A 22,589-nucleotide genomic window follows, 5' to 3' on the forward strand; every position below is an offset into this window, starting at 1 on the left:
CCTGCTGGCCCTCCGGGAACGGGGCTGGGGCGACACCCCAGAGAGTAGAGCTGCGATCGATCGGGGTTACCGGCGCGGGGTGTCAGACCGGAGAGGAGCGGGAGAGGAGCTTGGAGGGCTCCCCCCGGGACTGGGGCCGTGGGTCGGGTCTGTCTGTGGACCCGCCGGGCGCCCCGAAGTCTGGGGCCGCGGCGACTCCCGTTCCGCAGTCGCTGCCAGGCACTCCAGGCCGCACTTTCCCCTCCTCCCCGCGCCTTCTCTCCAGTGAGGAGCCGGGCGCGGGCGGCGCGGGGGGCGGGGCGGCGGCGGAGGGAACAGCCAGTTGTTTAAAATCCTTCTAGAGCAGTTTCTAATTCCCCCCTAGCGCCCGGGTTCGGAGGGGGAGGGGGAAGGAGAGCGGGAGGGGGGGGGGGAGCGCGGCGGAGAGGGAAGGAGGGAGGGAGGGAGTCGGCGAGGGAGGGAAGGAGGGAGGAGACTGCCGCGAAGGCCCAGCCGCCGCCGCGCGCTCCGGCAGGCCGGAGGGAGGGGGAGGCCTGTCAGTCTCGCGCGTTGCCAGGGCGAGGAGGGCGGAGCTCTGGCGTGGGGCGGCCAATGGTGGGGGTGGCTGCGTGGGTCGCCATGGGGACGGGGCTGTTCCCGGGGAGGCTGTGATGGGTTGACAGGTGCGTGACAGTGGGAGCTGCTCTCGGCACAAGCATGTACGGCAAAGGCAAGAGTAACAGCAGCGCCGTCCCGTCCGACAGCCAGGCCCGGGAGAAGTGAGTGTCTCCGCGCCGCAGCCACCTCCGCCTTCGCACGCGCGCACACCCGCGCACGCACTCGCACTCTCCGGGAGCCGCAGCCACACGGCCGCCCCGCCGGGGAGAGGGGGGAGCCCGGGGGGTGGGTGGCTGGCAGGGGGAGGTGCGGGGCGGGGGCGCGCGGCTCCGGGGAGCGGCCGCCTCCACGGGGAGCCCCCGGCGGGTGGCCGCGGGCGGCGGGAGGGACGCGCGTGGCGGGGGGCGGCGGCGGGGATGGAAACTTGTTTTGGGTGGTTGAGGGGAACCACCCGCGGCTTCACCTCCTCTCAAAGTAACTTTGGAGCTGCGGTCCCGGACGGCCGGGCCGCTGCGCGCGGCGGGCTGGGGTGGGGGGCGCGGGCTGCGGGGTGCCGGGGTCCGCCGGGGGGCCCCCCGAGCGTGGGGCGAGGAGAGGGCGACGGGCCGGGCGCGCGGCGGGCGGAAGCGGGGCCCCGCGGGGTGCGGAGGGCAAGTGCGGGCGTGGGCCGGGCTGGCTGGGGGACGCGTGTCCGCGGGTTCTCCCGGCGCAGGCCGGCGGGGCGGGCGGGCGAGCGGAGCGGCGAGGGAAGTTTGGGAGTGGGGGCACCGAGTTCCCGGAGGGAGAAAGTGTGCCGGCCCGCGCGGGGTCGGCCTCGGGAGCTTGGCGCTCCTGCCTCTCGCGGCACACCGGCTCGGCGGCGGCCCCAGAACTTTTTTGAGACTTGCTGTGTCCCCGGGGGCGGTGGCCGCGGGCGCGGAGGGCAGGTCCCGTGGGCCGTGGCGGCGCCGCGAGGAGGGCTGTCCGCGGCGTGGACGCGGTGCGGGGCGGAAAGGGGGCTGCGGCAGAGATGCTGGGCGCGAAGCGCTTGGCTGGGTCGTGGGAGATACAGGTGGGAACTTCGGTGGGAGCCGGTAGGACGCGGGAGAGCCGGGGTGCCACGGTCGCGGCACGCTGCGAAGCAGGCTTGTTGGCTGCTATTCTTGTGTACTTGTAACGGCGATTTGGTTGTTACTAAAATGAGAGCGAATAGTGACTGTGACACTGAGGAAGAGCCCTCCCCCCTTTTCCTATGTGCAGATGTTCAGACTGGTTCCCTGTAAGTGGGTCTGCTCCCAGGGTCAGGCTTATCCTTGTCACTGAACACACCGTCTTATTGAGGGGCTTCAGGCTGGAGGAAAGCGAGAGTCTTTCTCGGAGGTACTTTGGGTCCCTTGCATACAAAAATAGCTTCACAAATAAAAATCTAATGTGTAGGCTACCGAGTTTCCCTCCTTGCTTTAGGCAGTTAGTCTTACCCTTGAAAGTTTGTTGTGCCCTAGGGATGGGAACATTTTCTAATCTTCGTGTTGGCAGCAACACACATAATTCCCATAGGATTTAGAGGTGGCAGGCCTTGATGTAGGAAAACAAAACACAACAAAAAAAATTAATGGTGAGATGCTATTGCTCCCTCCACCCGTGCTATTTTTAAGATCTTGCTGTGGCAAGGAATATATAAAATACGAAGAATTATTGCCAGTTTACTGGACTTGGAGTTCTAAAATACTAGTTTGTGCTTATTAATCATTTATGTGGCTATACTATATCTGATACAAACATCTGAAGGAGGATGCTTTAATGATTGTAAAGTACCTGGATTTCACATTATGGGGAGTGGAGGAATTGTGATGTATTGAAAACATAATCTTATTTGGGGGGTTGCTATTAAATTTGATACTAAAATAATTTGGGTTTTAGCTGGACTCCTAGGAATGGCTGATAATCAGCTGAGTCGATTCTATAGTCTCACGAATTTAAAAAACAAAACAAAAATTGTTTAGTGCTGAGACAACAAGGAAGTTAGACTGGGTATGTTCGGTCTTTCCCAGTGCCAGTTCTGTGATTCTGTCAGAAAAACAAGCTATTGCCACTCTTGCTCTCAGGTCGCCAAACCGAACAAGTAACATCAACTCTTAGGAGCAAAGTAATGAGGGCTCTGCTAGATGGTGCTGTTTGATTTAAATATATTTCTTCCATTTATTACAATTGGCAATAGGAATTCTTAACTGTCTTTGCTTATGTACTTGTTAGCTGAAAAGGCCACCTTCGGAGAATTGACAGTGGCTGTCCTGGGTTCATCGTTTCTGTATTAATTTTTAGCAGATATAAGACAAACATTGGAGAATACTCCATTTTTATACAATAAATATTTTAATGGGAGAGTCGATCTAATCACTATTGTCTCTATGTTTACTGAGTTCAGAAGATAGGAAACTTGAAGTTGTCGTTAAAGGAATGGCAGTAGACTTTTGTTTTTAATTTTTAAAAGTGGTAGATTTTAAGAGGTAATTGAGGGATAAAGAATTCTCTAGTAAGCAACTTAAAACCGTTCCAGTCTTAAAAATCACAAATAATTTGTATTTCAGTAATTAAGAATGAGTGCATTTTTATAAGACTATTCTGAAAATGAGTTGTTAACAATGGCAAACATGAAATAAACATATTAGCTTTACAATTAAGAGCTGTTTTCTCGCACAGCTTCATAATGGAGAGCTGATAAGCACTTACCTGTATCAAGTCTTTGCTTTCTCTTGCAGTAACAAGCCACTACATAAAATATTTGAAATTAATTTGTGGCTTGCACAGTTTCTAAGATTTTGTTTTCTAGTTTTGATCCTAAAATTGGCTAGGGTCAGATTAATTGTGTATTTTTTGTTTTACCAAACAAACAGGTCAAGCCTACTCATAGGTTTGCAATAGATTTAATTAGAGAGAGTGATTGAGCCGCCCAGAGGAAGGTGGGATGTTTACATAGAAATTTTAATTCCGACCCTGTTAGATTATTGCCAATGGCTTTAGTACTTTCCTTATAGCACTGACCAAAATGATAATTAAATAATTATGTAATTAGTTATTTATATTTAACTTTCCCTGTAATGTACATTTCTTTTGAGTAAGGGACAATAGTTTTTAATTTCTTCTCTAAGCTGTCTTTGACGTTAAGAACCCTGCCATCGAATACTGAAGTACCAGCTTCTTGTCAGACTCAAAGGAATCTTTCCAGTGGGAAGAGTTTTCACTGTAAGGACACACAAGGTTGAGTTCCATATTCTATTAGCCTAGTTTTATTTCAAGTATATCCCCAAACAAGAACACAACAATAGTAACTGTTGCTTTTTGCCATTGTGTGTGCCATCACTGTGTTAAGAGTTCATGTTTATTTTCTCTTCATTCCCATTTCTTCTCTTTCTTCCAGTAATTCTGATGTAGAGGTTGTTTTTCCCTCCTCCGCTGACAAAACAAGACAGAATCCCTGTCTGATTAAGTAACAACTCAGCGATAAGGTTATTAAAAAATCAGAGAGCTGTGTTTGGTACAAAGATTCCTCCAACTTTGGCACATGTTATTGAAACTGAGAGACACAGATTCAGTGACCAGGTTACCTTCACTGTCTGGGAGGCTGTCTCCGATTTAGGAAACAGAGTTACATAATCAGCTAGGACAGAATCGAGATTTGGTCAGCTATGCAATCTTAACCGTTGTGCACCCTTGTTCTTACGGCTTCCACGTTGGCAGGTTGCACATGTGCATGTGGTCTGGGAGAAGGCACAGGAAATTTAGGGATGGAAGTTGGAGACCTAAGTCAAGAAGAATTCTTTTTCAAAGCTTCAGATTTTCTTTCTAGAAATTGTGTTTGATCATTAACAGTTTTAAATTAAAAATAACAGTTGTGAGTGGTTTTTATATGAGATGTGTTTAACTTTAAACCACACTACCAAGGAACTAGTGATGAACCTATGAATACTGACAGAAGTTTTTTGTTGTTGTTTCTGCTTTTTGAGGTAGGGTCTCACATAGCTCAGACTAGCCTCAAATTCCTTCTGTAGCAGGTTGACCTTGAACTTCTCACCCACCTCACAAGTACTGGAATTATAGGTGTGTCCTACCACACCCATTTTTCTGTGGGATTGAACCAGGGCTAGGCAGGCAATCTGCCAACTGAGCTACATCCTCAGCTCCTACTTTGTCTCCATCGTGTTAGGATACTGCAAGAAGAACTTGCTAGGGATTGAAGATGAGCATGAGAGGCCATAGTAAACAGTGCACTTGCAAAGTAGTCATTAGACATAGAAATTAAATTATAACATGGGACACTTAAAGTAACCTTGTTTAGATTCTTGTTTTTATAGTTGACAGTTCTGAAAACTATTTCCTATGTGCTCCTTTTAAGTGGCTAAAACCATTTACTTGCTGCTGTGTTTGAGTTTTAGGCCTACTACCTGCTGCCTGTCACCTTGTTCTCTCTTTCATCATTAAAGCACTCCCACCAAATAAAAATGTCATCTTCTTTTTTTTTTCCCTGAAGAAAATTAGGTAGGTGAACTAATACAGATAGATCTCTTTAGAAACTTGTTTGATGAGCAGTTGATACACAACTAAAGATTTTTAGTTTATATGTTTTGGGGAGGGAGACACAGGGAGTCAAATTTATGGCCTTGTATAGGCAAAGCACATGCCCTCCACTGGTGACATCCCAACCCACAGGATTTCTAGGACCAATGAGTGGTCTTCATGGGAACAAGAGATACCGACTCTTCCTAATTTCCAGGATGTTTTCTCTAAAATATCTACTAATTTGGATTTGAAATGTCATCTTAGTTTGGAGAATTTTTTTTCTTTTGATTGATGGCTCTTATTTTAGGAAAAGAATAAAATATCCCCCTCTCCCTGCTACCCTGATTTTGAAAGGAATGACCCTTAAGAAAGAAGTTGATAGTCAATTACAAGATCTCATATTAACCCTGGCTGGCCGGAACTTGCTGGGTAGATCAGGCTGACTTCAAACTTAGAGATCTCCTTGCTTCTGCATCCCAAGTGATGGGATTAAAGACGTGCTCCACCTTGTCTGGCAAATTTTAGTCTTTTATACAGAGATTTATTATTCTTAGGAATAGTATTATAAATTCTGTATACTTTGGGAGCTATTAAAAAATGTAAAAGGTTTATTTTCATACTTTCAAAGCCACTTTGCCCATAAAACCAATTCAGGATGAAGAGAAAGATCATTAAATTTTAGTCTACAGTAGCGCACCAAATGTGGCTCACATCTCTGATTGCTACTAGAAAATAGACTTGAGTTGTTTAAAAGTAGACCACGTTCTGGAACGGACTGGATGCCCAGGTGTAGGCTGATTTCCAGTACAGCCCTTTAGTTTACAGTTTCAGGTGCAATTTGAATTGAGAGTCTTCCTTTTTAGAAGCATGGAGGTCATACCCATGTATCAGTGTTGGAACATCAGATCAGGACCAACTTGAGAGCTGTGAAACTGTTTTGAGGCACATGCAGTTTGAAAGCATGCATAGTTATAATTGTGTTTTGGCCATACATTGCGATGTTCTCTACTACTGTGTCATGTTGCTTTGATACCGTTGTGAGAAAGGCATTAAGTATTTGTGTGCTGGTGACATTGTTTACTGGAAGTTAACCCTTGGTAAACATATGCCAAGCATTTAAGTTTATCAAGGCTATATTTTAAAAAAATGGACTTAAAACTTTTGATTAATGGAATTATATATATTTGTTAGTTTTGGAAGATAATTTTCCAATAAAAATTAATGGGAAATACTCACATTTTAAGAGTGCTTATCAGATTGTGTATGGATGTTTGTATACATAGTGGCTGTTCGTATAAAACATTATGTGACTTAATTGCATGATGGAGAGAGTCCTGACTGCTGCCCTGAAACTGCATATCCAGGGTAAAGATGGCGGCCTCCGTGGTCCCTTAGCAGCTCTTCTGTCTTCCCAAGCTGTCAGCCTGAGGAGCTGTGTGAGGGCCCTGCAAAGCCGGCACCGTGGGTCACAGAAGCAAGAAGAGAGCTTTTTCCAGGAAGGTTTCAGATTTGGTGTTGGCCATGATGGATGAGTAGTATTTTGGTCAGAGTAAGATAATTTCTAGAGGATTCTCGTAGTGGAGATAGTCATACTTTCAGAAAGGCACAAGAGCAGACGTTTTTCTGAACCGGCCGAGGCAGTCCTGATGGAGTGCTGGGACATCACCTGTTCATCACCTGTCTGTTCCTGTGTCATCTGTATTTAATCTTCCTAGCCCTTCCTTCACCTTTTAAAAACAGACATCAGTTGGTTTCATTTTCTGGTAATGATAGAACTCATATTTTACTGTAAGAACTCTGACTTCATTCAGGAGTCCACCATCCAATGATGAGCCATTATGACGTTTTACATCAATTGAGTTACAGTGAGCTTGAACCAATGATCTGGGCAAGGTATTATTTTGATAGTCTATTATTTTTACATGATAGGCATGCTATAAAAAATAGTTCAGCATTGTCTAAGCTGTGGAAGCTGAAGCATGGACACTTCATGCTTCATGGACACTTCATGGACACTCTGTTTTCCTAATTTTAAATCTTTTTATACCAGTGGGTATTTAAGAGTATAGTTTTAATTACTATTACATTTTACTTTTAATTCATTATAAAAATGAAGTCACATTGAAGTACAAATGAAATGTTTGTGAAGAAAGGGAAGACTAGCATGTGAAAGTTGTCTATTTAAGTTAAAGAGTTGGTACCCAGAAAGGGCGGCCTCTGAAGCTCAAGGCCACTTTTGTGAGTGACCCGATTCCTGCCTGTTATCTACCTTACCTACTTCAAATCTGAGATTAAAAAACCCAAAAGCTACTTTATGAATCACCCAAATTTAAATAAATGAATTACTGTGTAGTACGTTATCTTACATAGAAATTAAAGTGTTTTCTGCAAAACCGTAAATATAGACCATTTGATGTTTTGTCTTAGGAAGCTGCTGCTTAATAGTAACAAAACCAGCAGTCCTCTTTTTTGAGTATTTTGCTTGCATTTGGCCATTATATTACTTCATTTACCTTTCTGAAAATCCCATAGGCTTTGTGGTACCTCTTAATGAAACAAAAGAAACTTAACAGTTTACAATATCTTCGGCTCTAAGTATCAAAATGGCATCGACCATGGCTTAATTAATTTGGCTTAAAAATTGGCCCCCTCTCCCACAGCATCTGAAGTAGTCCTTCAGAGTTGATTGAGTAAATCAAGAAGACAACAGTTCAGGATCGGCTTCTCTGCCGCCCCTCTAGTGTTGCTGTCATGGCTGTGATAGGTGCCCAGCATTACTTCTTATACAAAGTAAGACAGGAGAAGGTAAGATTTTTTTCCTGTATGTTTCATCGAGAATGAAGGAAACACCTTCGTGAATTGGGAGACTTTGTAGTGCCTTACTAGAGAAAGGTAAAATTCCTTCCTCTAACCAGTTGCTGACAAAGATAATAGTCTTGCCGTAACTGGCTTAAAACTAGTCATTATTCACTCCGAGCTAGAAGCATCCCTCCTTTCTCCCTGACTCCCAGACACAGCAGGAGGATTCTGAGGCTGATGGAGAGGATAAAATGTGCCTTGCTCTCATAGACGGGCGACGTTTGTTGGAGTAATGTGTACTAATAAGTAAATAAACAAATGTGCTAGGCAATTTTTGGACAGTTATATTGGCCATAAAAGTAATAAAATATGGGGTGGTAATAGAGAATGACCGGAAAGCTGTATTAGATTAGGCCGCCACAGAGGAAGCTTCTTGGAGAAGAAGACATTTAGACAGAGACCTGAGTAATTAATACTAAAAGGAACAGTTAGGGCAGGGGGTTTTCAGGCAGGTCTGAACTATCATTAAGGAAATATCTCTGGATAATTGTTCAACGACATGTAAAACAGGAGGGAAGGTAGGGGTAAAAAGTGCACTTATCTGATTTTCTATTATTGCTGAGGAACTGGGGTGTGAATCCAGTTGGTATGCAGCCTTCCTAGGTGGTGGGGTGAGGATCTCTGAGCCCTGGGGGTAGAGTTGTTCCTAAGAGAACAGTAAAGCTTTTATAATGATGCTGCGGAGAGGAAGAGCTCAGTCTGAAGTCCTTACCTTGCATTGTGGGGCTCCAGTCATGTCCCCAGTACTCATGGAAAAGAGTAGGCTTTGGTGATGTGCTTATAGCCCCCTGCTGGGAGGCTCAGATCTTTGATCTCTCTGGCCAGCCTGCCTAGCCTACAATGAGTGAGTAATCATGCCTCAAAACAAGGTAGACAGCGCCCCCTGAGGAATGGCACCGAGTTTGTGCTCCAGCTGCAACATTTACATGTATACATACACACATAGCACACATAGCACACACACCCCACCAACATGTACACATATACCGTCACACATACACAAAAAGGCATAGGTTAATGAACTCTTAGAGCTGTTGGATTAACAACAGATGGTATAGTTGGTGCACTTACTTCTAACCTTCCAGATAAGTTTCCTTGATTTTCTAATAACCCTCATTGACCATTTTTGTTTCAAAATTATCTGTCTTCTGTTTAGTTTACTGTCTCATTTCTCAGTTATATTGGACATGAGGACAAGATGACTTGTTCACTAATGCATTACCACTGCTTGCTTAGTAAGTGCTTAGGTTTATTATATTTGTGACATAATAAAGATGCAGCCAATTTCATATATATATCGCCAGTGTGCCTATACCTAGCTCATATTCTCCCCAACACTTTCAGTGTTTGGTACTGGAATTATATAATTTCTAAAGATTAAAAAAGTATAAATATAAAGTAGTTTTTTTCTGAATTTCAGAGCTGGGGATATTACCTATATATAATGAATATGTAAATATTTTCATAGAAAGTTTGACAATCTATGCAATAAATATTTAATAATATAAGTAAAGTTGTGTTTCATATTTTTCAAGTATTTTAATATACTTTAAAAAAGTCTCCATTGATTGTCAAGGTTTATAAATGAATATTAGTTTAGCTAGGATAATGCAAGTAATGTGTGGCAGAGCTAAGCCACATTTAAAAAGACCTATTTTTATTTTTTAACTAGAATGCACAGTCTGAGCCATAATTTGAATGTTTTGTTTCCTTTCACTGGAAGTTAGCTGACCCTTTGATTGGAAGATGAATGAAGGTTCAACTATCAGTTTGATTCATTAGAGAATCATAGATTAGATGTTAGTTACGAGTTTATTTAAGATGTGAGTTACAAGTACTTTGATTAAAAGAAAAATACATATTGTTAAAGTATGCTAAACATTTTATACAATGACATAATGCCCAAAGGACCATGTCATGAATAAAATGAACAAATCTGTTTTAATTTTACTTGAAAAACAATTTTTACATATATATTTTGATCATCCTCTTTTCATCCCTTAACTCCTCCAGATCCTCCCCACCTCCCTGTCCACCCAGCTTCATTTTCACTCTCACTCAGAAAGCATAAACAACAAAACCTTGACACCCTAAACAAACAAACAAGAAGTACGCACATGCAAAACAAAATAGTCTATTTTGTATAGGACAACTTCCTGGGCATGGAGCCTGCCCTGCAGCTTGTTCAAATATACCCAGTTATATACTCTTGGAGAAGTAATTTTTCCCTTTGCCAGTAGGTATCAACTCCAAATAGCTTCTTGGTTAGCAGTGGGACTTTGTGTGCGCTTCCTCTTCTTCACACCGGGATTCTGTCTGGTTTGAACCTGTGCAGGTCCTGTGCATGCTGCCACAGTCTCTGAGTTATGTCTGTTAGTCCTGTTGTGACTGGAAGATGCAGTTTCTTCGGTATCACCTACCACCTCTGCCTCTTCTGGATAGATCCCTGAGTCTGGGGAGAGGAGTTTGATAAAGACAGCCCACTGAGAGCAGCCCACTGAGAGCAGACAACTCCAGAGCCTCTTACTTTGTGCTCATTGTCAAATTCTGGGGCTCAGTGTTAATTACCATCCACTCCAAGAAGAAGTTTCTCTGATGCACTGATGTCTGGGTATAGCAGTATTTCATTAGGAGTTACCCTTATTGCTGTACCTTTAGGAGAGTGATAGCGTCAAGTGTTTCCCTAAGCCTATGGCCTATGTTGTCTCAGGTTTTGGTCACTTTAGCAGGTCAGATGTGGGTTCCATCTCATAGAATGGGTCTTAAACCCAATCAGAAGGTGCAGCGTTACTTTCTAGCTTTTGTGCCACTGTTGCGTCAGTATGTCCTGCAGGCAGGGCTGTGTTGTGGCTGTAGGGCTGTAGCTGGGTGATACTGATGATTACTTTGCTCAGCTGGTGGCACTAGGATGCTAGGCAGAAGGGGTGACACTCGTGGTGGGCACTAGCTCGACTTCTTCATTCTCTAGGATAGAAGTCAGGGGTGTGTCGAGCACCAGGGTCTTACTGTCAGATTGTAGAGGGTAACCACTAGCCTTGGTAATAGCCTGTGATATTTGTGGAGTATCTCCGGAAACCCACAAATCTGATTTTTATTTGAAGATTTTAATGCTGTTCTTACATAAATGGAATGTTGGATGCAGGATTCAGGGCAGTTTTGACCTTGTATGTTTTTGTTTTCTGAGGTAGGGCATTGCCATATGGCTCAGGCTAGAGTTGAATCTAGTGTTTTTTTCTGTGTTAGCATCTCAAATTTAGGAATCATAGGTGTATGTACTATATCTGCTAAGTTTTGGATTTCTAATTTATGAAGGCATAGGCAGTTTTTATCAGTGAACTCTTACCCATTCATTTGTCTGTTTTCTGGAGAGTTAAAATAGGGGTAGGGAAAGAGAAGTTCTCCTCTTCCCTCTTCGTACTGTGTTAGCTTTTTAAGGGGAATGAAGATTAATTTTATTCATTGCTTGGGGGGATTCAGGCCAGGGTTACCTGACCCTTTGCAGTTAGGCTCAGACTCAGGTGGAGAAGGTTCTTACCTTGGCTTTGAAAGTAAAGAGGGTGGGAAGGCTTGGGTATTCGGTATCATGTTTTGAGGCTCACCCAAACTACCTTCTTCAGTATGGTCCACTTCCTAAGATTTCAGAAGTAACTCGAACAGTGCCACCAGCTGCTGACCAAGTGTCCAACACACACACCTGCAGACACGTTTCATGATCAAAATATAACACGTACCCGCTCTAAAAAAAGGAAGAGAAAGTCTTCCAATATAAATGATCGATATTCTCCTTTACTGTGGTAAAATATGTATAACATAAAATCTACCATTTTAACTAGTTTTGGTATACTGCTTGGTGTCATTAATCATCTTCATGTCGTGCAACCCCTGCCTCGTTTTCAGAACTTTTTTTTAATCACCCCAAACTTTGTGACCATGAAACAATAGTTTCCCATTTGCCTTTCCTCTCAGCAACTGGCAACCACTGTATCTTTCTGTCTTTAAGAATATGACTATTCCAGGAGCCTCAGTAAATGGAGTCAACAGTATTTGTATTTGGCTTCTTGTTTAATCCTTACAGCAGCGTATACAGTAATATATTTCTGATTTTAAGACGGGGAGACTGAATTTCAGAGAGGTTTATATGCCATCTGAGGAAACTCGGAATTGTGCACCCTGTGCCCAGACTGCGGTGCTCATTTTAACCATTATTGCTCTCTGTGTTTCTTTGTTTGACCCAGGAGAGGGGGAAATGAATGTGAGTGATGTGGGGTTGGGGCGGGAAGCAGGGGAATGCTTGGTTGTTCTGTTGATACACAGCCACGATTTTTAGTTGGAATGGGAACTAACAGAAAATACAGGAGAGGTTAAAGAAAGATTAGACGCAATTTACACCTGCTAAAGGGGCGGCTAGACTCATATGAACCACAAATGGCTGCATATCCTTTAGCCGATATCTGAGGCTTAGCATCTTGAATATAAATGCTTATAAAAAGGAAGATACTTATTAGGAGCTCAGGCTTCATTCTTTCGGTAAGCACTGCAAGTTAACTATTTAAGAGACTTTTCTTGGTAAACTTTGGAATCAGAAATATATAGGAAAATATTATAACTAGAAAAAAATACCCACCTGCAGTTATGAATTTCTTTTATCTGTTGTCTCTCCCAATGAACTTGTGTCCTGCTCATTTGTTTACTTGTTTGCTTTTGAACAAGGGCTTCTGGAAAGGTCCATGTGGTCCAGAAGTATTACAACCATACTGAAGTCTATTACCAACAATTTCTCTGGAAATGCCTACTAGAAAAAATAAAAACAATTCCTTTGTTGTTTTTTTTATTATGTTCTATTTGTTGCTTATGACTAGATTAAAATTATGAGATGATTACATTATATCAGATCATTTAAAGTAATGGCAGTTAATAGGAAACTATTGCAGTGTTTTAGTATACATTTTTTAAACCCTGAATTAAACTTAGTGATTGATATTATTCCTTCATTTAAAATTGTCATGGAAAAACTTGAGATGCCTGTCATAAAATATCCATCACACACAAATATATACATGCTATGCAGTACTCAGTTCATTTTGGGGAAACCTTGCTAATTCATTTTGAATTCAGGTTGTATTGAGTAAGTTATGTGAATTGGATTTCAGTATTTAGGGCCATAAAGATGAGGAGGATTTAGGCAAGTTTTTCTAGAAACATTAGAAGATTCTTTAAAACAGTGATATCACTGATATGAAAGCTGATACCACAGCAGGTGCTGTGACAGTGACAGCTGACTAGCAGTTCTGTGTCAGTGTTGGGCCCAGCACCGTGGCTTCTTCAAAGGGATACTGAAAAGATGTGCAGGATAAAAACCTGGAGGGGAGGCAACCAGCTGTTAGAAAGAGTTTTAGTGCTTCAGTCAGAACAGTTACCAGAATCTTGGGAGAGCTCTGGTCACTGGGAAGGCCAGCCTCCTGGGGCTGTGCTCTGACAAGGACCGTTGCCACTGTCAGCCTGGCAGGGAGGAGCCTGAGGGCTGCTGCTGGGCACCTCTGGTGCCAGAAGTCAAGGAATTCCCGTGATGTGCAGTCCTTAGAGATAAGCCTCTGAGTGAGCTCAGGAGACAAGGGGAGCAAACAACACAATATTCAGGCTTTGATTATGTTTTTAACTCTGGAAACAACCCTCTCAGTTCTTTGTGTAGAACAATCGTAAGGAAATAGAGCTTCAAAAGTCATTTCTACCAAAGTAGCATTTAAAATTAGCTTAAAAATGTCTCTGAGTATATATTTTTATGTGTTTTGTGAGATGGGAATTTCATTAGTCCTGCTTTCTATTATCTATTAAAAAGGAGTGCACTGTTTGTTCTGTGTTAGCCTCAGTTGAACACTCCTAAGTCACATCAGTTAGTGCAGCCATCTTTGCCCACTCATTCTTCAGAGGACTCACTGTCAGCAGTGACCACCCTGGTAGCAAGCACTGTAATGTGTAAGCAGCAGGTTCTAGGTGAGCTCTGAGAAAAGTTACTGTGTACTAACGGGCAAGGTAGCCTAGTTGGGGGATGGTCAGCTAAAAAGGGTTCTAGAGAAGGAAACGTGCATAAATATGAGGACAATAAAGAGAAATAGCATACATTCTCAGTATACTTGTGCCAGGGCCCCTGTGGGTCCTAAAATCTAAGAAAGTCTTAGCCGAGTACTGACCGCATGCAATGCCTGCACAGGTCCTCAGGCACTCTCTGCCTTCCTTAGAGTACTTACTTATATTACCTCGTGCAATGTGAGTGGTAGGTAGGTAGTTGTTACACTGTTTCTGGCATAATGACAAGAGAAGTCCGAACAGATGCAGTATTTTCTGAATATTGTCGGTGTGAGATTGAACACAGAAGGGCCAGCTGTATTTGGCAGACTGCCTTAAAGTTGGTACGATTAGATATACTATAGGTGATGTGTGGCGATTTAAACTGTTTCGGCTGCAGCCTAGAATGACAGCTTGACTTATGAGATAAAGGATTTTAAGCAGAAAAGCTGCATTATTAGATACGTTTTAGAATAATAATTTTGGAAGAAATAATGGATAGGATAATTGTCTTAGGAAACTTGTAATAAGTGAGCTGCTGTAACAATACAATTTTATGTGGTCATCTTTTTTTTTTTTTCTACTGTAGTAGAAGTTTCAGGATATGGAGTACATGGGACTCAGTGTCCTCAATGGAAAAGAAGTAGGAGTTTTAAGATGGGTATCTTATATTTCAGTAGACACTGAGAAGATACAGGAAGAAGAATGAGGAGGTTTAAGGAGGGAGATGTTCAGATTAAGGTGCTATTCAGACCCAAAGATGGAACAGTTTGGGGGAAATTGTGTATGTCGGACTTAGAGGCGATGCTGGAGTTGAGAAGGGATGGGACAGAGACGTACTATTTAGAAACAGAAAGTGCTTGCATTTCGAGCATTGTGCCAGATGCTTCTGATAGTTGATTTCGTATTGCTAATGAAGGAAACCAAGACTTTCATAAACCACACTTGATAGAGTTGGTTTAGCTCCATGTCCAGGTTTAACAGTGACTTCATGGAGTATGAAATTCAAACAAATATGAATTTATCTTTAGTGTATAGCTTGATGAAGTTTTACCAACTGAGCATACAAGTGTAGTAAAGCACCATATGAAGAAAAAAAGCTCAAAAAACATCATGTATGTCTTGCCCTGCTTGACTTCTACCAGTGTAGGTTAGTTCTGGGCCTTTTCTAGGACCCCGGGTGTCCTTATGTTATTTATCATTTGAAGACAGGAGAAAGGGAATGCTTTCTTGGGGAAATGTGGAGGGGAAAGAGAAAATTGAAGATAAGCCATGGAGAATATTTAAAAGTCAGGTAGAATGAGAGATTGAGATTTAGACTGAACAAGATCAGCAAACAGAAACGAGGGAACATTGGAAAACTTGGCATCACTTGTCAAGAGAGGGGAGTTTCCAGAAGGGAGGTGTGGGCTATCTTGGCCAGATCTAGAAGAGACAGTAAGATGTTAAACAGGACTGGATATTAGGATCATGATTCCTTCTGTGACCTGAGAGAGAAAAGCTCCACAGGAGTAAGCTCCTCAGTTAGCATGCATGCAGTGGGACCCTGTTGTTGGTTTTCTTTTTCTTATTGGACAGAATCTCACTATGTAGATATAGCTCTGGCTGACCAGGAACACACAGAGATCTATCTGCCTTTGTATCTGCCTCCTGAGTACTGAGATTAAATTAGACACGCATAACCATGGTGTGGGACAATGGTCTGTATTCTGTCAATTATATTTTAATAAAACGCTGATTGGCCAGTAGCTAGGCAGGAAGTATAGACGAGACAACCAGGTAGGAGGTAAAGGCAGGTTGACAAGAACAGGAGAATTCTGGGAAGAGGAAAGCTTATTCTGTAGTCCTGTCTCAGCCACAGAAGAAGCAAGATGTGACTGCCCCGCCGAATAAGGTACTGAGCCACATGGCTAACATAGACAAGAATAATGGGCTAATATAAGTTGATGTAGGTGGGTCTTATTTCTATTTGCTGCTTTCATTGGTTAATTAATAAAGAAGCTGCTTGGCCTGATAGGTCAGAGCATAGGTGGGTGGAGTAGACAGAACAGAATGCTGGGAGGAAGAAGGCAGTGAGGCAGATGCCATGACTCTCCTCTCCAAGACAGCTGCAGGTTAGACTCGTCCTGGTAAGCCACCACCTCGTGGTGCTACATAGATTATTAAAAATGGGTTAGATCAATATGTAAGAGTTAGCCAATAAGAGGCTACAGATAATGGGCCAAGCAGTGTTTTAAAAAATGCAATTTCCGTGTAATTATTTCGGGTAAAGCTAGCCGGGTAGTGGGACGTAGCCCGCCGCTCCTACTACAATAAGTTATAAGAGTTAATAAGAAGCCTGAGCTAATGGGCCGATCAGTTTATAACCTAATGTAGACTTCTATGTGATTTCTTTGGGACTTAACGACTGCAGGAACCGGGCAGGACAGAAAACTCCGTCAAAATATCCATGCTTGGTCGGTATGAGTATTTTGGGAAGTGGAGATAAGGCAAAGAAACAGAGAGGTCAGGTGTGGAAAACCTTTCCTTGAGAAAAAACAAGCAGAAAAGGACTAACTGCAAGGAGATAGGGTTGGTCTTACTTGATGTGGTTTGCCGTGGGAACTGTGACAGGTGTTGTTATTACTATGTTCTACTTTGTGGTACTTTAAATTTTATTAAAGAATGACAATAATGGGTCACTGTAGTGTATGGGAAAGAAAGCCAGTAAGTGGATTTTTTTTCCCTTTAGTAGTTAGACATTGAAGGTGACGGTGTATAAATTTTTAAAATGAATTTTAGAATGGGTTATATTGTTAACTTTTTGTCAATTGATTTTTAAAAGCTTTCTGAATCTTAGATTAGAATAAATGGATCATTTCCAAGAGGTAATTGGGAAATGATTGTGGTATAGTTAAGAAAACTAAATTAGTAACTGCTTGTTGTGTCTACCAGTGTTTAAATCAAATGCTCTATGGGAAGAATTAATTTATGAAATATAGGTAAGGAACATTATTGTGTAATAGTTTTCCCCAAGAATAAAACATTGTATCCTGCAGGAAGCTCCTTAGCCAGGAAGGTATGCAATCTAAAGTAGCTTCAGGAAGTCCCTAAAACAGACTTGAATCACTAGGTCCCTCCTTGTCAGAGTAACCAATAAAAGCTAAGCTTCTATGAGGACTCTGAAACCAGAAGAGGTTTTGCTCAGAGTCACTTGGGGAGGGCACTCTCCAGTCTGTTGAGCTGCCTGCAGGCAGTGTTGCAAGTTCTCAGCTTTTGTGAGCTGCCATTCATGCTGGGGTGGACCTTGGTGATGCAGCTGTGTTTGAGTCATTTCTGCTTCTAGAAGTAACCCCGATAAAGTACATTAGTTCACCAAGTTGGACTTTGGTGCTATCTGTACTTTGGTTTGTTGTGGGTCCCCATCTAGAGTGAGTAGATGTATGTGTTGCATCTCTCCATCACACAACAAGAAGGAAGACAGTAAAAATAACCATATGACCTTTCACATGTTTTCAGATTTCCACACGCGCCTGGGAATTTTAAAGTATTGTTTAATAAAAAAAAAAAACAAGAGCAACCCACTTGAATAAAGCCCGTGAATAAAATCCACGCTATTTTAAAAAATATTTACTATCATGCAACATGACTGATACAGTTAATTTTGTATATGTAGTGAGAGCTCATGAAGAACTAAGTACTCCACAGAAGGGTACATAAGATGGAGAAGGCTTGGCTCTTGTATATGCTTGAGTTCTTGGATCATAGTTTTCTGAAAGTCTCATATCTATCTATCTATCTATCTATCTATCTATCTATCTATCTATCTATCTATCTATGTATTTTTTCAAGACTGTGCTTCTCTGTATAATAGTTCTGGCTGTCCTAGAACTCAGTTTGTAGATCAGGCTGGCCTCAAACTCACTGTGATCCACCTGCCTCTGCCTCCCAGTGCTGGCGTGTGCCAGAGAGAAACATAATGGGCTGACAGAAGAGAGGACTGTGACAAAGAAATGAAAACCTCTTAAAATCCTGAATTTCATAAGAGCTACTTAATTATTGTATTATTGCATGCAGTGCTGGGGAGAGAACCTAGGGCCTTACACATGGTAGGCCCAACTCCACCATAGGCTATACCTTCTAGCCCAAGAACCTGTTTTTCTGAATCTCATGCCAGCTTCTCTAAAGCATCTTTTAATAAAGGAGTATTTTAAGACTAGTTTTGGGAGTATACATTAATTTTACAACATTAGGTGGAGACTGGAGGATCAGGGGTCCAAGAACAGCCATGACTGCATGATTCCAGGTCAGCCTGAACCTTTTCACAATGTTCCTCCCCCAATAAAAAAGTCAAATAAAATAAAGGTGTGAGTGAGGGGAAGAAGGTAAAAAAAGTTAATAAGATTATCATGGTCGGGAACAGAATGGAAAAAGTGCGAGGCATGAAGACAAAAGACAGTAATGCTTATGGACATTGTTTGTTTTCCAAGTTCCCGATAAATACCTCCTTTAGAAGCAAAGTTAAAAAAGTTTAAATTCTGCCATCCATTCACGCACTCATTAAATATTTACTCAGGGTCTCGCTGTTTGCCAGGTACCGTACAAGGCAGTGAGGATCCAACAGTGAGAAGTGAACTTGGCATAGGTGCAGTGTGTACTTGGGAGGCGGCCAGACGGATCCTGTGAGGAAACAGAAAGTTCAGTCCTGCTGTGGCCTGTGTTGCAGGGAGGGGCACTTGGGAAGGGTAGGAGAGGTTCAGAGAGGAGCCACAGCTTGTTCTGGAAAGCCATGGGTTAATTCAGAAAGCCCTTCCCCAGTCTGGGGCCTACTCTGGAGTTTTTAAGTAGACAGGGGACCCAAGTTTGTTTTTTGCCACCCTGAAAGCAGGAAGCACGCAATCTGCAGTGTTGAACAGAGCAAGCTCTTCTCGTGAGGTGCTAGCGCGGCACAGGTGGACTGGTGGACGGGTCGTCATTTGTCTAGTGTAGGGTGTGCTGAGAGGGGAACCTGACTGTGTGGAGGGACAGGAAGTTGGCTTCTTTCCTCATGTGTTTTCTGATCTGAAAAAACTTCATAAAATGTATTGTGAAGAACTGGTAAATGTCAATTTCTTACTAAGAACTGTTTTATTATTTGAAAGTATATTTGAATTAAAAATGTAAGTTACAAGTTGGAAAAAGTTCTGTTTGTTTAAAGTAGAGAATATATGCTTGATATATCCCATGACTGATTAAAAGTTTGAAATGCAGTTGAGAATATTTGGGCTATCTTTTCATATTGTTATAAAAATACAATAAGTTCAATTATATCAGTATATTTAATATGTGTTGTATATATGTCTCCAGTAGGAGACAGAGCTTGTACTCGCTGGCATTCTAAACAAACCACATATGTACATAGTTTTCTATATTAACTACTTTAGCGTGCTTATATTCCCTTAAGATTAACTATAGAAAGCATGTGCAAATCAACCTAAATTTATTCTTGGATAAGGTTCTGTATTCATCTGAAAAACATTCCTCCAAGGACAAAGATCTTGGTCTCAGCAGTAAATCACTTACTGACAGGGAGGTGACAATGCCACTGACCCTACGCATCGTCTTCACGCATCCACGCATCTCGTGTGTGTCCCATTTAAGAGGAAGAAGACATTTCCACTCAGTTTCCCAAGGCTTTCTAAGCCATTTCCTTTGCTGGTTGAGAACTCATATGCAGGATAGCAGCATTTCTAGGTGTTGTGCATAGTCTCTTTCTTTGGATTGTCCTCTTGATGCCAGTGACTTTGAGTTGTCTCTCATTAGAGTGCCCCATTGTCATTGGAACAGACTTGAGAGAGGGAAAAAGTTCTGTCAAATGCAGACTAACCAAGGTAAGAATATCATAGTCTAGGTTTGCCACCTCTTTAAGACATTAAATAGTTAAGGTTATTGTTATATTGTCTATTCTAAATTTCCCTTGGCTATTATCAGTATGGAAGCGGTGGGATGTAGGGATGTATTAATCATTGACCTGTTTTTATCTGTGTACTTAAGACAGTATAAAAGGTAAAGAAGCAGGTGTAGCTTGTTTCTGTGTCATCTACTACTTCACTTACGTATCTCTCTCTCTTTTTTTTTTATTTTGGTTTTTCAAGACAGGGTTTCTCTGTAGCTTTGGAGCCTGTCCTGGAACTAACTCTTGTAGACCAGGCTGGTCTCAAACTCACAGAAATCTACTTGCCTCTGCCTCCTGAGTGCTGGGATTAAAGGCATGCGCCACCCCCGCCCAGCACACTTATATGTCCTTAACTTAACAAAGCAAAGGGTGTTGATCAAGACAGAAAATGACATCCTTATGCCTGCTTACTAATACAACTGGGATTTTCTTCCTCAGGTAACTATCAGGATTCCTCTTTCTTTGACAGAGCAGAGAATGGCTTCATATCTTTCTAAAAATGCATGGGTCTTCAGCTAGATTTTATTAAGTATTACTTAGTATCTGGGGCTTGCATCCAGACCGAAGTCGCTGCTGTCACTGGGGTTTATTGGAGCACTGTCAGCTAATTCTATTGCTACAGGTACCATCTTTCTGGTTGTTGATCTCATTTACTGTGACTAGGAGGGACCCATTTTCAGCTGTTTTAATATCACAGAAGAGCTATGTTTTCCTTTATGCTTGCTTTTTGCTGTGACTTCCAAGTTATTTCGTCCATTCAGTAGAATCTTGAGGTTAGTGGAGCCTTCATTTTTTTCCCTGCTTATGATTGATAGGTTTTCATTTTGTGACTGACATCAAAATGATCATAATACATCCAACATTATCTGTTATTGAGGAATTCTGGACATACTTATCTTGCTTGATGAAGAAAGGGTACAATACTTAATAAATGTTTAAAATGTTATGTTTAAATCCTTTGGAATTATTTAAGTTGAAGGGTTTAAGTTGAATTACCTTCTAATAGCCCCTTCTAATGATGAGAAAATTATTGATTCAGGTCCTTAAAAAATTTGACATTTTAATTTTCTGCTTTGTAGATAATTTTTTATTTTTTGAAATTATAATTAAATTCTTTCCTCCCACAAGTTCTGAATATATTGTAAAAAGGAAAGTTCTTATGAAAAACAACAGAATAGGAAAGCAAGCAAACTGTTTCTGGTAGATACGAGTTAGAGCTTCATTGAGTAAATTCAGTTTGTGGGATTCCCCTTAATCTGAACATATAAAAGCAATACAGTTTTGTTTAAAATAATGAAGATATTGTTTATGGCACAATAAGAGGAACTGCAGAGTGCTCGGCAATGCCCTTCACTGCCTGTGGGTCCGCACTGCAAAGATAACATCAGTCATCTTTATCTTATCAGTAGGAACACTCACCTTTAATGTTTTATATTGAAAGTATTTATGTATTTTATGGATCATGAATTTTACCTCTTTATTTTGAAGATAGTAAATTGTAGTTTTCATATCTAGAAGCACAAAAAAAAAGAAAAGAAAACAACACAGACAAGGTGGTAACACGCCATTGTTCTTACTCGTTACAGTTTCTGAAATAAATGTATTTTATGGTTTTGAGTATGTCTTCCACTTTGACTGTGGTGTTTTAAGTGCCCAGACTTCCAGTTCCTATGGGTGAAGGTATAAAAGGCCACCTTGGCTGGGTGTGAGACTAAAAGACCATCCTCTGGACCAGTGTGGAGGCCTGGAGACCAGAGCCTCAGGGCTCTGAGAGCTGAGACACCTGACCTCCTGACCTGATAATTGAGATGAGGACCTAAGTTTGCAATTATCCATTCGGGATTTTATCCTATTACCCAAGCCGCATATAACTAAAAATGAGTAAAACAAAACACCAGCACACACACAGACACATACACCCCAACACACACACCCCAATACACATACACTAACTCACCCCAACACACACACCCCAACACACACACCCCAACACACATACTCTAACACACACACACTGACACACACTCCAACACACACACACCAACACACTCCCAACACACACACACCAACATATGCACACACACCAGTTCACACACATATGCACACACAACACATGCTTACAGACTATTACATATTATCTTTTCAAAGAATCTGCGAACAAGAGGGAAAGGAAAAGTGTCTTCTTATTTATATGGTTATTGCTTTAGAGTTATTGAAACTTAGAGATCAAAAATATTATATCAATTATAATCTATTGGGATAAAGTAATTGACCTGTTTTTAAGGTTCTTATTAAAATGGTTGCTGGAATTCTTGAAGTAGACAAGCCATTTTAGCCCAGAGCTTAGGAAGTAGCCAGGAAATCTTTCCTCTTATTTGTCATGAAGATAATTTCTCACTGAATGTTGCCAGAGATTCAGTTGGCTTAGTGACGTCAGAGGTTTTGAAAGTGCCGACAGACATGATGATCACCTTAGAGGGCAGTGCTTCCATCTCAGGAACATGCGAGCGACATTTCTCTAGATCTGCGGTCATCTAAGAAAGATAAAGGACAAATGTATGATATTTGAGTTAATAGTTGAAAAACCATAATGGTGTTAGCTGATAGCTTCATAATTTTG

General features: G+C 41.9%; 1 protein-coding gene across 8 annotated transcripts in view; it reads left to right on the top strand.

The window, feature by feature from the left end:
- Positions 1 to 608: 608 nt before the first annotated feature.
- The window catches only part of Ssbp2 (single stranded DNA binding protein 2), a 264,279-nt gene continuing 242,298 nt past the window's right edge, over positions 609 to 22,589 (top strand). For all 8 annotated transcript variants that reach the window (XM_087896777.1, XM_087896778.1, XM_087896779.1 and 5 more), the window contains exon 1: positions 609 to 758. In XM_087896777.1, the coding sequence (XP_087752903.1) occupies positions 697 to 758 (62 nt within the window). In that variant the 5' untranslated portion in view covers positions 609 to 696. The remainder of the gene's footprint in view (positions 759 to 22,589) is intronic.

This window comes from Myodes glareolus, chromosome 15 (genome assembly GCF_982192425.1).
Source record: "Myodes glareolus chromosome 15, mMyoGla1.1, whole genome shotgun sequence".
In the NCBI taxonomy this organism is placed as follows: Eukaryota; Metazoa; Chordata; class Mammalia; order Rodentia; family Cricetidae; genus Myodes; species Myodes glareolus.